The sequence below is a fragment of the Theropithecus gelada genome, chromosome 1, assembly GCF_003255815.1.
Source record: "Theropithecus gelada isolate Dixy chromosome 1, Tgel_1.0, whole genome shotgun sequence".
NCBI classification, from domain to species: Eukaryota; Metazoa; Chordata; class Mammalia; order Primates; family Cercopithecidae; genus Theropithecus; species Theropithecus gelada.
The window spans coordinates 1,344,036-1,358,760 of NC_037668.1; the positions used below are offsets into that span (position 1 = coordinate 1,344,036).

At 43.7% G+C, this 14,725-nt stretch overlaps 1 protein-coding gene across 1 annotated transcript; it reads right to left on the reverse strand.

Annotated features, from left to right (window-relative positions):
* Window positions 1-791: 791 nt before the first annotated feature.
* LOC112605079 (transcription initiation factor TFIID subunit 13) lies at window positions 792-12,469 on the reverse strand. Its single transcript, XM_025354673.1, has 4 exons — window positions 12,402-12,469; window positions 11,459-11,537; window positions 3,377-3,474; window positions 792-1,313 (listed from the first exon to the last, which is right to left on the reverse strand). Exons 1-4 carry the CDS (start codon window positions 12,426-12,428, stop codon window positions 1,143-1,145), a joined length of 375 nt encoding a protein of 124 aa, XP_025210458.1. The 5' UTR covers window positions 12,429-12,469; the 3' UTR covers window positions 792-1,142.
* Window positions 12,470-14,725: the final 2,256 nt, after the last annotated feature.

Here is a 14,725-nt window from a genome sequence, read left to right on the forward strand (position 1 = left end):
TGCCTGCCTCAGTCTCCCAAAGTGCTGGGATTACAGGCGTGAGCCACCACACCTGGCCTAGTTCATTTCTTTAATAATAAACTAGACAACAAACTAGTTGCTGTCTAAAAACTTCTGACTACATGAAGTACAAGTCTGAGCTGTTGAGTCAAAAATGCCATTTAGATTTCACATATTAAATAGCTACAGTAGGCCAGGCATGGTGGCTCACACCTGTAATCTCAGCACTTTGGGAGGCCGAGGCAGGTGGATCACGAGGTCAAGAGATTGAAACCATCCTGGCTAACACGGTGAAACCCCGCCTCTACTAAAAATACAAAGAATTAGCCAGGCGTGGTGGTGGGCACCTGTAGTTCCAGCTACTCAGGAGGCTGAAGAAGAAGAATCACTTGAACCTGGGAGGTGGAGCTTACAGTGAGCTGAGATCGTGCCACTGCCCTCCAGCCTGGTGACAGAGCGAGACTTTTTCTTTTTTTTTTTTTTTTTTTTTTTTTTTTTGAGACGGAGTCTCGCTCTGTAGCCCAGGCTGGAGTGCAGTGGCCAGATCTCAGCTCACTGCAAGCTCCGCCTCCCGGGTTCACGCCATTCTCCAGCCTCAGCCTCCCGAGTAGCTGGGACTATAGGCGCCCACCACCTCGCCCGGCTAGTTTTTTGTATTTCTTAGTAGAGACGGGGTTTCACCGTGTTAGCCAGGATGGTCTCGATCTCCTGACCTCGTGATCCACCCATCTCGGCCTCCCAAAGTGCTGGGATTACAGGCTTGAGCCACCGCGCCCGGCCGAGACTTTTTCAAAAAAAAAAAAAAAAGCTACAGTATAGCTTACAAGGGCATAAACATACCTAACAGATAAATACTACTTTATCCTTTAGATAGTCAAAAGTCAGAAGGAACGGCATGGCTTGCAAGATACATTGACTTATGTGTGGTCATTAAACCCCAGTAAGTAATTCAAGTATGGTAATACAAAGGCAGGCAATTAGATACACCAATATCACTCTAAAATCAAAGGCATAAAAATAAAGGCTGAAAACTTTCTCTATCTCTCATTTACATGGCTAGATATCAGAACCTTACTTTAGAAAATATACAATTATTATATATGATTTCCCCAGATGGTAATTTTCAGAAACTACAAAAAGTGTCAAGATCCATAGTTTGCTTCATCAAATGCTTTTCTAGCTCGTTTCAATTCTTCATTCATAGTAAGCAAGTCTTTAACCCTGGCAAACTTTCTTGGGTCCTTTCGAATCAAGAAGACAATATCTTCAACTTGTACTCGACCTTGTCTTCCAATCGACATTGCCTTGTGAGTCTATTACAAAGAAACATATTACATTTAATTTTTTACAATCTAATATTTTACTGTTTTAATTTGCATTTATTAATTGCAAGTGAGTTCGAAGATTTTCTCTTATTATTATGGCTATATTATGGCTATTCATTTGTGAATTATCTTTCTACTCATATCCTCTGTCCATTTTCTAGTGGGTTATTAGCAATGTTCCCTTTATGCTTCACAGTCACTTTAAAAAAATATCTTTTTTTTGTGAGACGGAGTCTCGCTCTGTCGCCCAGGCTGGAGTGCAGTGGCGCGATCTCAGCTCACTGCAAGCTCCGCCTCCCAGGTTCACGCCATTCTCCTGCCTCAGCCTCCTGAGTAGCTGGGACTACAGGTGCCTGTCACCACGCCCGGCTACTTTTTTTGTATTTTCAGTAGATACGGGGTTTCACTGTGTTAGCCACGCTTGTCTTGAACTCCTGAACTCTGGCGATCCACCTGCCTCGGCCTCCCAAAGTCCTGGGATTACAGGTGTGAGCCACCATGCCCAGCCAAAAAAATATCTGAAAGACATTAAAATGTCAAGTTTATTGTTCCTTTTCTGTTTTTTGATATATGTAGATTTTGTCTTCATTTGTATAAAAAAATTTTATCATTTTGTGTACTCACCCATTTCATTTATGCTTTGTGTCCTCCTCCATCTTAATACCCAATAAATATTGGTGGATTTTCTAAAAATCAAATAAATCTCATCCCCTGTCATTATATACTCACCTGTGCAAAATTGAAGACCTATCATAGCATTATTTCTAATGACTAAAATATAGAAGCTAAATACTTAATAATACGGCATTGAGCCGGACATAGTGGCTCACACTGGTAATCCCAGAACTTTGTGAGGCTGAGGGGTTAGATCGCTTGAACCCAGGAGTTCAAGACCAACCTGAACAACATAGTGAGACCCTGTCTCTACAAAAAATTTAAAAATTAAGAGAGCTTGCCAGGCGCAGTGGCTCACGCCTGTAATCCCAGCACTTTGGGATGCCAAGGCAAGCAGATCAAGAGGTCAGGAGATCAAGATTATCCTGGCTAACATGGTGAAACCCCATCTCTACTAAAAACACAAAAAATTAGGCCAGCGTGGTGGTAGGCGCCTGTAGTCCCAGCTACTTGGGAGGATGAGGCAGGAGATGGCTTGAACCCAGGAGGCGGGGCTTGCAGGGAGCGGAGATCGTGCCACTGCACTCCAGCCTGGGCGACAGAGCGACACTCTGTCACAAAAAAAAAAAACTAAAAAAAAATTAAAAAAAAAAAAAAAAAGCAGAGCATGGTGGAATATGCCTGTAGTCCCAGGTATTTGAGAGGCTGAAGTGGGAGGACCACTTGAGTCCGGAAGGTCTCAGCTGCAGTGCACAATGATCATGCCACTGCACTCCAGCTGGGGCAACAGAGTGAGATCCTGTCACACACACACACACACAAACATTGTATATATTTAAATACTGGAAAAGGAGGAGAAAAAAATAAACCTATGTTGGATAATGGCATTATGGGTAATATTTTTATTTTATTCAAGGATTTTAAAATTATGTTCTTATAAAAAATGGAAGAGGCTAGGTGCGGTGGCTCACGCTTATAATCCCAGCACTTTGGGAGGCCAGGGCTGGCGGATCACCTGAGGTCGGGAGTTCGAGACCAGTCTGACCAATGAAGAGAAACCCTGTCTCTATTAAAAATACAAAATTATCCAGGCGTGGTGGCACATGCCTGTAATCCCAGCTCCTCAGAGGCTGAGGCAGGAGAATCCCTTGAACCTGGCAGGTGGAGGTTGCGGTGAGCCGAGATCACGCCATTGCACTCCAGCCTGGGCAACAAGAATGAAACTCTGTCTCAAAAAATAAAAGGAAGAAGTGGGGATAGAATATGTATGTATAACCTCCATCCTTAATGATAAACAGTAACCGATAACTTCTGCAAACAAGCACTCAAATGGATAGCTTATTTCAAAGGGATGACATAAGTTCTAGTCTTACCTAAAGTTTAATATTTCAAATCTATTCTTCAATTAAGTAAGACCAGTTAGGAAAGAATCTTACCATTTCAGTGATAAACTCTATGACAAGATCTTCAAGAATATCCACTGACTCAGTGTAAGGATTCTGGTCATCCCCAAAGCCATACATCATACATCGCACTGTAAAAGAACAATCACTTTTGTTTACTTTTACAGATTTAACAATTTAATGCTTTAAAAAAACAAACTAGAAGTGAACCAAGTTATAGATAATATTGGTATAAAAACATATTTACATTGTATTTGTTATCTCCAAGTATGGATTCTGGTATAAAAGGTTTAAGGACAGTCTGATGACCAACTGTTCCCATGTAGCCTCCAACCAAACTCTTCCTTCCTCCGAGCTACTGAACCCTAAGGTAAACAGTGTTTTCCTAATCTCTATCATCTACTTACCAGCTCCTGACCCCAGCAGAACACCTTTAAGTAGGAAACTCTGGCAGGGGACAGGACAGATAGCAACAGCTTAGCCTTTTTTGGAGGCAGTTTTTGTGTGTGGGCATGGCAGAGGGGCATTGGAAAAAAGGCAGACTCTTTACTGATATTACCATAGGGGAAAAGGCATGAGAGAAAGTTCTCCAAATAGGTTTTTTTTTTTTTTTTTTTGAGACAGAGTCTCCCTCTGTCGCCCAGGCTGGAGTGCAGTGGCACCATCTCGGCTCACTGCAAGCTCCGCCTACCGGGTTCACGCCATTCTCCTGCCTCAGCCTCCCGAGTAGCTGGAACTACAGGCGCCCACCACCACGCCCGGCTAATTTTTTGTATTTTTAGTAGAGACGAGGTTTCACCATGTTAGCCAGGATGGTCTTGATCTCCTGAGCTCGTGATCCACCTGCCTTGGCCTCCCAAAGTGTTGGGATTACAGGCGTGAGCCACTGCGCCTGGCCCCAAATACTTTCTTACAGGAAGCAACACGGTAATCAAAATTAGAAAGCAGAGGGCTTACTACAAGGAATTTTGACATTTCCTAGATCAACATAACTGCTGGCAAAGCCCTTTCAGGCTTCATCGGAGGAAACCATAGGAAATGAAAAAGGTAAGTCTAGGTCGGGTGCAGTGGCCCACACCTGTAATCCAGCACTTTGGGAGGCCCAGGCAACTAGACTGCTTGAGCTCAGGAGTTTGAGACAAGCCTGGGCAACATGGCAAAACCCTGGCTCTATAAAAAAACCCCACAAAAATTAGCTGGGCGAAGGCTGGGATGGTGGCTCACGCCTGTAATTCCAGCACTTCGGGAGGCTAAGGGAGATCACTTGAGGCCAGAAGTTTGAGATCAGCCTGGCCAACAAGGTGAAGCCCCGTCTCTACTAAAAACAAAACACAAAAGTCAGCTGGGGGTGTTGGCAAATGCTTATAATCTCAGCTACTCGGGAGGCTGAGGCATGAGAATCACTTGAATCCAGGAGGCAGAGGTTGCAGTGAGCTGAGATCGTGCCACTGCACTCCAGCCTGGGTGACAGAGACTGTGTCTCAAAAATAATAATCATAATCATAATCATAATCATAGAGAGAGAAGTCTAATATGCAGGAAAAAAAAACTGCAAAAGATAAACCGTATATAGTCCTTATTATATGCCAGGTACTCTCATAAGTCTTTACATATATAACTCATTTAATCCTCACAATGATCCTTTGAGGTAGATACTATTGATTATCCCCATTCTATAGATGAGAAAATTAAAGCACTGCTAACTGATTTACCCAAGGTCACAAAGCTAGTAAGAGATGAAACCTGAGTTTGAACCCAGCTGATCTGGTTCAGGTCTTTCCTCATACCCACAACAGCATTGCACTTGTTGGTACTTGTAGTTTAGGGCAGACAGGATCCATATGAATTCTTTTTTTTGCTCCCCTTTTTTTGAGCCAGTCTTGGCTCTGTCGCCCAGGCTGGAGTGGTGATGCAGTCACAGCTTGCTGCAGCCTCAACCTCCCTGGCTCATGTGAGCAGCTGGGACTACAGGCACATGCCACCATGCCTGTGCTAATTTGTGGGGTTTTTTTGAGATGGAAGTCTCACTGTGTCACCCAGGATAGAGTGCAATGGCATGATCTCAGCTCACTGCAACCTCCACCTCCTAGGTTCAAGAGTTTCTCGAGCTTCAGCCTCCAAGTAGCTGGGATTACAGGCATGAGATACCACACCCACTAATTTTTTTGTATTTTTTAGTAGAGTCAGGGTTTTGCCACGTTACCCAGGATAGTCCTGAATTCCTGGCCTCAAGTGATCTGCCTCTGAATTCTTGGCCTCAAGTGATCTGCCTGCCTTGGCCGCCCAAATTATTGGGATTACAGGCATGAGCCACCACACCCAGCCATTTTAAATTTTTTCTAGAGACAGGGGTCTCGCTATGTTGCCCAGGCTGGTTTTGAACTGGTTTCTAAAACTTTATTTATTTTTGTTTTCTCGTAGAGACAGGGTCCCACCTTGTTGCCCAGGCTGGTATCGAACTCCTAGACTCAAGCAATCCTCCTGCCTTGGCCTCCCAAAGTGCTGGGATTACAGGTGTGAGCCACCATACTCAGCTGAGATCCACATAGGTTCTTAGCCTATCACCTATAAACTCCCAGTCCAGAGACAAGCCAGCGCTGTGGTTCACGCCTATAATCCCTGCACTTCTGGAGGCCCAAGTGGGCGGATCACCTGAGGTCGGGTGTTTGAGACCAGCCTAAACAACATGGTGAAACCCCGTCTCTACTAAATATACAAAAATTAGGGGGGCGTGGTGGCGCTCGCCTGTAATCCCAGCTACTAGGGAGGCTGAGGCAGGAGAATCGCTTGAACCCAGGGGGCAGAGGTTGCAGTGAGCCAAGAGCACGCCAATGCATTCCAATGGGCGACAGAGGAAGACTCCGTCTCAAAAAAAAAAAAAAAAAAAGTCCTTGAGACCACCCTAAAATCATACAGAAAAATTTTATACATTATCTGTACATGGGCATTTTTCTGGGAATAATTATAACTTTCATCAGATTCTCAAAGGCGTATATGTAAATGGTAAGAAACTCTGTCAAATGCTGCAAGTGTTTTATTATCTTGATCTTAGTAGTGGTTACAAGTGTGAGTGTGTGTGTGTGTGTGTGCACGTGTATACAGTTGCCCCTTAGTATCCTTGGGAGCTTGATTCCAGGACCTCCCGTGGATACCAAAATCTTCAGATGCTCAAATCCCAGATATAAAATGGCATAGTGTTTGCATATAACCTAAACACATCCTATCTATATTTTAAATCATCTCTAGGTTACTTACAATACCTAATACAATGTAAATGCTATGTAAATAGTTGCTATATTATATTGTTTAGGGAATAATGACCAGGAAAAAAAGTCTGTACATGTTCAATAGAGACACAGTTTTTTTTTCCTCAATATTTTCCATCTGAGGTTGGTTGAATCCATGGATGCAGAACCCATGGATATAGAGGGCTGACTGTATAGTATACATAAAATTCAGCAAGCTGTTCACTTAAGACTTACATAATTTGGCCGGGCGCGGTGGCTCAAGCCTGTAATCCCAGCACTTTGGGAGGCCGAGACGGGCGGATCACGAGGTCAGGAGATCGAGACCATCCTGGTTAATACGGTGAAACCCCGTCTCTACTAAAAAGTACAAAAAACTAGCTGGGCGAGGTGGCGGGCGCCTGTAGTCCCAGCTACTTGGGAGGCTGAGGCAGGAGAATGGCGTGAACCCGGGAGGTGGAGCTTGCAGTGAGCTGAGATCCGGCCACTGCACTCCAGCCTGGGCGACAGAGCGAGACTCCGTCTCAAAAAAAAAAAAAAAAAAAAAAAAAAAAAAAAAAAAAAAAAAAAAAAACAAAAAAAAAAAAAAAAAAAAAAAAAAAAAAAAAAAAAAAAAAAAAAAAGACTTACATAATTTATTGTATCTAAGTTTTATTTTTTTAAAAAAAGGTACGGCTGGGCGCAGTAGCTCACGCCTGTAATCCCAGCACTTTGGGAAGCAGAGGTGGGCGGATCATGAGGTCAGGAGATGGAGACCATCCTGGCTAACACGGTGAAACCCCGTCTCTACTAAAAATACAAAAAATTAGCCTGGCGTGGTGGCGGGTGCCTGTAGTCCCAGCTACTCGGGAGGCTGAGGCAGGAGAATGGCGTGAACCCAGGAGGCAGAGCTTGCAGTGAGCCGAGATGGTGCCACTGCACTCCAGCCTGGGCGACAGAGGGAGACTCTGTCTCAAGAAAAAAAAAGAAAAATTACAAAAAGATACTTGTAGAATACTTCTAAAGGAAGAAATGAGTAAATTAAGAATAATTCCTCTATTTAGAAGAAGTAAAAACTAGTAGAAGTACAAAGAGAAGAAAGTAGGCCAGGCCTACAGAAGAAAAGGGTGACTTGGAAACCAGCCTGAGATAGACATGTCCCTAGGGTTTACACTGGCAAAGAGTCTTTAGGTCCAGAAACAGGAGGAAAAAAACAAACACAGGAGCCAATAGTTTTTTGGATTCTGTGCTTTTTTTTTTTTTGCCTTTTTTTAAAAAAAGATAATTTTAGATTTACAGCTGAGTTGCAAAAATAGTACACAGTTCCCATATGCCCTATATTCAGCTTCCCCTTATGTTAACATGTTATACAACCATAGGGAGTCATCAAAGCTAAGAAATTAACATCGGTACAAGTACAGACTTTATTCAGATTTTACGAGTTTTTCCACCAATGTCCTTTTTGTTTCAGGTTCCCATACCATTTAGTTGTCATGTCTCCTTAGTTCCCTCTATTCTCTGACAGTTCCTCGACTTTTTCATCTTTCAAAACCTTGACACCTTTTTTTTTTTAATGAAACCACTGTTTACAAAAAACCTTGACACTTTTGAAGAATATTGGTCAGTTATCTTGTAGACTACCCCTGAATTTGGGTTTCTTTGATGTTTCCTCATTAGATTGAAGTTAGACATTACCAGGAAGAATACCAAGGTGATGTGTCCTCTTAATGCATCATATCAGGGGTACATGTCAATATACTGTATATTATTAGTGATGTTTTGATCACTTGGTTAACATGGTGTCTTCCAGAATTCTCCATTGTAAGTTTACTGTTTTTGTTTAAATATTTTGAGGAAGATATTTTGTCACTAACATGTTGATGGGCAGAATTCACCAGACAGAAAATATATTTCACTGGAAAAGGGAAACTTATTCTATGGGAAGTATGTAAACTGTATTTGGTTAAAGGGTCTATAAAGGCATAAACAAATGCCAGACAATGCTTTGAAATTCTATAGGCCCACTGCAACCTCTGCCTCCCAGGTTCCAGTGACTCTCCGGCCTCAGCCTCCCAAGCAGCTGGAATTTTTTTTTTTTTTTTTTGAGAGGCAGTCTTGCTCTGTCACCCAGGCTGGAGCACAGTGGTGTCATCTTGGCTCACTGCAACCTCCGCCTCCCGGATTCAAGCGATTCTCCTGCCTCAGCCTCCCAAGTAGGTGGGGCTACAGGCATGTGTCACCACGTCCAGCTAATTTTTTGTATTTTTAGTAGAGACGGGGTTTCACCGTGTTAGCTAGGATGGTCTCGATATCCTGACCTCATGATCCACCCACCTCAGCCTCCCAAAGTGCTCGGATTACAGGCATGAGCTACTGTGTCCAGCCCTGGAGTAGCGGAATTATAGGCACACATCACCACGCCCAGCTAATTTTTGTATTTTTATCAGAGACGGGGTTTTGCCATGTTGGCCAGGCTGGTCTAGAACTCCTGACCTCAAGTGATCCTCCCACCTTGGCCTCCCAAAGTGCTGGGATTACAGGCATGAGTCACTGTATCCAGTCCCCCGCAAACCTTTTTTTTTTAAGGTTCAGGAGAACAGATCTTTCATCAGTAACCTCTGTGAATAGAGTATCTGGCTGGGAGTAGTGGCTCATGCCTGTAATCCCAGCAGTTTGGGAGGCTGAGGCAGGAGGATCACTTGAGGGTAGGAGTTTGAGACCAGCATGGCCAACATGGTGAAACTAGTCTCTACTGAAAATACAAAAATTAGCTGGGTATGGCTGGGCAAGGTGGCTCACACCTATAATCCCAGCACTTTGGGAGGCCGAGTTGGGTGGATCACCTGAGGTCAGGAGTTTGAGACCAGCCTGGCTAACATGGTGAAACCCGTTTTGTATTTTGTAAAAATACAAAAAAATAGCCGGGGCATGGTGGCGCATGCCTGCAATCCCAGCTACTCAGGAGGCTGAGGCAGGAGAATTGCTTAAACACAGGAGGTGGAGGTTGCCGTAAGACGAGATCACGCCACTGCACTCAAGCCTGGGCGACAGAGCAAGGCTCTATCTCAGGGAGAAAAAAAAAAAAAAAAATTAACTGAGCACGGTGGCATGCACCTATAGTCCCAGCTATTCAGGAGGCTGAGGTGGGAAGATCACTTAAGCCCAGGAGTTCAAGGTTGCAGTGAGCTGTGATCATGCCACTGTACTTTCGACCCAGTGATAGAAGAGTGAGACCCTGTCTCTAAGAAAATAAATAAAAATTAAGAAAACAATTTTTCTTAAAAAAAGATATACTGACCCTGAAGCTGGGTATGGTGGCTTATGCTTATAATCCCAGCACTTTGGGAGGCTGAGATGGCAGATCATGAGGTCAAGAGATCGAGACCATCCTGGCCAACACGGTGAAACCCCGTCTCTACTAACAATACCAAAATAAGCTGGGCGTGGTGGCACGTGCCTGTAGTCCCAGCTACTCGGGAGGCTGAGTCAGGAGAATCACTTGAGCCCAGGAGGCAGAGGTTGCAGTGAGCCAAGATCATGCCATTGCACTCCAGCCTGGTGACAGTGAGACTGTCTCTCAAGGAGAAAAAAAAAAAAAAAAAGATATACTGATCCTGCAGTTTGAAGGACATTTGGGAACTGCTCAGATATAACCCAGCCTAAATAAACCATATGATAAATCTGTGTTGCCTCATCTCTCAACACTTAGATATAACTTTACATAAAGGACCCAGGACTGGAGATGGAGAGCACATTCTCATGCTGTGTTCCAGGGCTTGGCCTGTACCATCAGTAGTAGCAGCAGCTCTCCCTTCCTCGTGTTGCCAAAAAGGGTCAAAACCATCTACTGAAGGGGTAGGATGGAGAATCAATACATTATAATCTCCATGTCATTGCTTATTTTGTTTATTTATCTAATTTGGACACAGGGTCTGTTCCGTCACCAAGGCTGGAGTGCAGTGGCGCAATGTGGGTTCACTGCAACCTCCACCTCCTAGGCTCTAGCCATCCTCTCACCTCAGCCTCCAGAGCAGGTGGAACTACAGGGGCGTGCCACCATGCCCTGATAATTTTTGTATTTTTTGTAGAGAGAGGGTTTCACTATGTCGCCCAGGCTGGTCGACCTCCTGGGCTCAAGCGATCTGCTTATCTTGACCTCCCAAAGTGCTGGGATTACAGGCGTGAGCCACTCCATCTAGCCTCCAGTATAATGCCTTACACTATTCACAACCTTCTTTTAGAGACAGAGTATTGCTGTGTCACACAGGCTGGAGTGCAGTGGCATAATCTTGGCTCACTGCAACTTCTCCCTCCTGGGTTCAAGCGAGCACGTCTGGCTAATTTTTGTATTTTTAGTAGAGACGCGCGTTCATCATGTTGGCCAGGCTGGTCTCGAACTCCTGACCTCCAGTGATTCACCTGCCTCAGCCTCCCAAAGTGCTGGGATTACAGGCATGAGCCACTGCACCCAGCTGTTCACCACCTTCTTACTTTGTTCATGGCCTTAGTCCAAAGCCCAAGCCCCAACTCACTTGCTACTCTCCCTCAACACCTGTTGCAGCATCCGTTATTACCTATGGCTTACAGTCAAAGAAGCCTCTGTTTCTACTGCTGCAAAGGCAAGAGGAAAACTAATGGAGGTATGTTCTTCTGCCCTAAATTAAAACACGAACTACATTTGCTCACCTAAAAAGCAATTTATACACACACATACACACACATATAATTGGGGTTAGGATTGGTACTGATTCAAAAGCTAAACAGAATTTGATAGGCTAGTGTGAGAATATTGTCACTACAGGGAAACATTCAAAGCAATAAATGTACTTTGAAAGGACATGTCCAAAAGTTTTCATCATCTATAACAAAATCATTGTCAACTACTACTTACATTCTTTAGAAAAAAGTCTCTTTCTTTTACCCTGTCCACCTTCTGCACCTCCTCCAATTTCTTCATTTTCTTCCTCAAACTAAAAAATGTATATATATAAATGTCAAATAATTGCCTTGCATTTGATATTTTAATAATAACAATTTTTTTTTCATTTTTAACAGGCAACAAAGCCTAAAGGAAACAGAAAAAAAACAAAAACAAAAAAAAAAAAAACAGTAAAACTTAGCACTGAAGGAGCCTATGTATCTAGTCCAACTTCCAACTCATCCAAAAATGGCTTCTACAATGTTCCTAACAAATATTCCTACTGCTTCTACGTGTAAGAGTTCTAATGACCATAGGTTTTATTTTTAAACAACTAAGGTGGTCTATTGCTACTGTTACTGTTAAACAGTTGATACTGAATCAGAGTCTACCTTTGTAGACTTTGTAGTAGGCAAAACTAATATTTACTAAGCATTTGCATATACGGTGCTAAAAACGTTCCTTAAGTAAGCCCGTAACCCTATTTTGTAACAAGAAAACTGATGTTCAAAGTTAAATAACTTGCTTAGAGAGAATGGAGATTTTGAAATCCAGGCTGTCTGACTTTCAATGCATTCTTTTCCCACTACTTCACAGTAAGTATAGTTTTGTTAACAATTGAACTGTTGGTTCATAGTGAGCGCTAATAGATGTTAGTTTTGACCTCTGATGATTCTGTAAGTGTTTCAGTGTCTGGCAAATACAGACCAAAATCAAGGGGAAAGGGGTCACAAAACCTACTCTTCCTTCATGTCCTTCCCCACTTTCTAAAATGATCAATCCTTAGGGAGTGAAGTCCCCGTATTCTGTCGGCTGAATTGACTAAGGCAAGCAGATCCGATCCTGAACTCTGCCTCCGCTACTGAGCCCGAAGGAGTGAAGAAAAGAGAGGTTCTGGACACAGACGGTCACTCACGGTGGGGTCTTCTTCCTCATCTGCCATCCCACTGGCCCGCCAACCCACAGCGTACCCCCGGCAGGCTCCCAGCGGGTTACGCTACTTCCGCCGCCTCACTTCCGGTGACGGGCGGGGCTGGAGCTGGGCCTAGCTGACTGAGGCCTGCTGGAGGACGGTGGTGCTTTCCGGCCTAGCGGCGGAAATGCGACAGTCTTTAGCGGAGGAGGCCGGAGCTCCTCCCTGTAACCCTGAAGGAATTGAAAACTAACAAAGAAAAGGAAATCACGGGCTAGGTGGCGTGTCACCCCTAAATTTGCTACTGTGTATTGAATCACGGCTTCCTGTTTGGGGACTGCGAAGCTATGGATCGTAGGAGGGCTAGCCAGCGGTGCTTTATCTGACACAAATGCTTTTAAATCATTTTAAAGATTTGTGGTTCCACCGTTTCTAAGCACTGTGTTAATTATTGGGGATACTGTGCTTCACCACAAATTTCCAAGAGATGGTGTCCCAAGGCTAAGCATTTAAAATTTTGTGAAGGTTTTTTTTTTTTTTGAGACCAAGTCTCACTTCGTCGCCCAGACTGGAGTGTGCGGTGGCGCGATCCCGGCCCACTGCAACCTCCGCCTCCTGGGTTCAAGCGATTCTCCTGCCTCAGCCTCCCGAGTAGCTGGGATTACAGGCGTGCACCACCATGCCCGGCCTTTTTTTTTTTTTTTTTTTTGAGACGCAGCCTCACTATCCCCCAGGCTGGAGTGAAGTGGCACAATCCGGGTTCACTGCAGCTTAGACCTGCTGGGCTCAAGCCATCCTCCCACCTCAGCCTCCAAGTAGCTGGGATTACAGGCGCACACCACCAATGCCCAGCTAGTTTTTGTATTTTTAGTAGAGATGGTGTTTCGCCACATGGTCCAGGCTGGTCTGAAACTCTTGGCCTCAAGCGATCTTCCCCCTCAGCCTCCCAAAGTGCTGGGATTACAAGTGTGAGCCACCGTGTCCATTGGGGAAGGCTTTTGGTCGGAACAATGGTTGGGAAAACCACAGGCATTGGAAGGCCAGAGCTAGGGATATAAAATATGTGTCCTACAGTGTAACAGATGATGCTACATAAAGAAAATCCCGCAATACACACGATTTCTGAATGTCCTGCTGAACATTCGGTGAGTGAAAAGCAATTATCTGAGACTTGAACCTATCTTTGTTAATAAACACAAAGCATTTTCCCACACTTTTAATGTACGTTGAATTTTCTAGGAATGTTATTGCCCCAAAATTGAATAGTAATTTTGTTTTGTTTGGAATTCATTAAGAGTTGTGTACCATTTCAAGAAATAACGTCACCAAAAGCAACATCACTTGTAATAATTTGAATAGTGAATACTGAAAAAAGAACTTTGATTTGAGGAATGTGAGTTAAATTATTAGGCCCTGAGAGGCATTAAAATGAGAGGCAATCACATCCTACTTGCCCCCTTTTGAGCTATGTATTTATGTCTTAAAACTGCTTGCCATTCCACAAGTATTAGTTATAAATTAGCCTAATTATGCCCCACCAGACACTATATCCCACACCCTATAGCTTGATAATGTTTAGCCAATCACTAATCAATGTTATTTTTGTAAACCAATGAGAATTCCTTAAGGACAACTTTGTGTCAGCCCACTCCCCGTCCTCATTCTTTTCCTTTAAAAATCCACTTGTACCTGCTGCTAATCTTAGAGTGTATTCTGGGCCACTTTATGCTGCTAAATTGCAATCTTCAAGTTTGGCCCAAATAAACTATCTATTTACATTAATTTTGCCTCAGCTTCTTCGTTTTAGGTAGACAATACTCACTCAAATCAGTCTGCATTCAAAGTAATTCTACATATAGGTACAAGCATCTGAAATCTTCATTATACCTCATAGTGCCATCGTGCCTGAGTATTTATATATTGAAACATATGTTGGCCGGGCGCGGTGGCTCATGTGTGTAATCCCACCACTTTGAGAGGCCGAGGCGGTCAGGAGATCGAGACCATCCTGGCTAGCATGGTGAAACCCTGTCTCTACTAAAAAATAAAACAAAAATTAGCCGGCATGATGGTGGGCACCTGTAGTCCCAGCTACTGGGGAGACTGAGGCAGGAGAATGGTGTGAACCCAGGAGGCGGAGCTTGTAGTGAGCAGGGATCGTGCCACTGTACTCCAGCCTGGGTGAGAGTGTGAGAGACCATCTCAAAAAAAAAAAAAAAAAAGATACATTACTATTTTTACTTTACTTTTATATTACCTTTATGCCTGACCTCCTGGACACTGGATCCTGTTAGAGTATTATGTTATTTTCATAATTATGTGAGTAG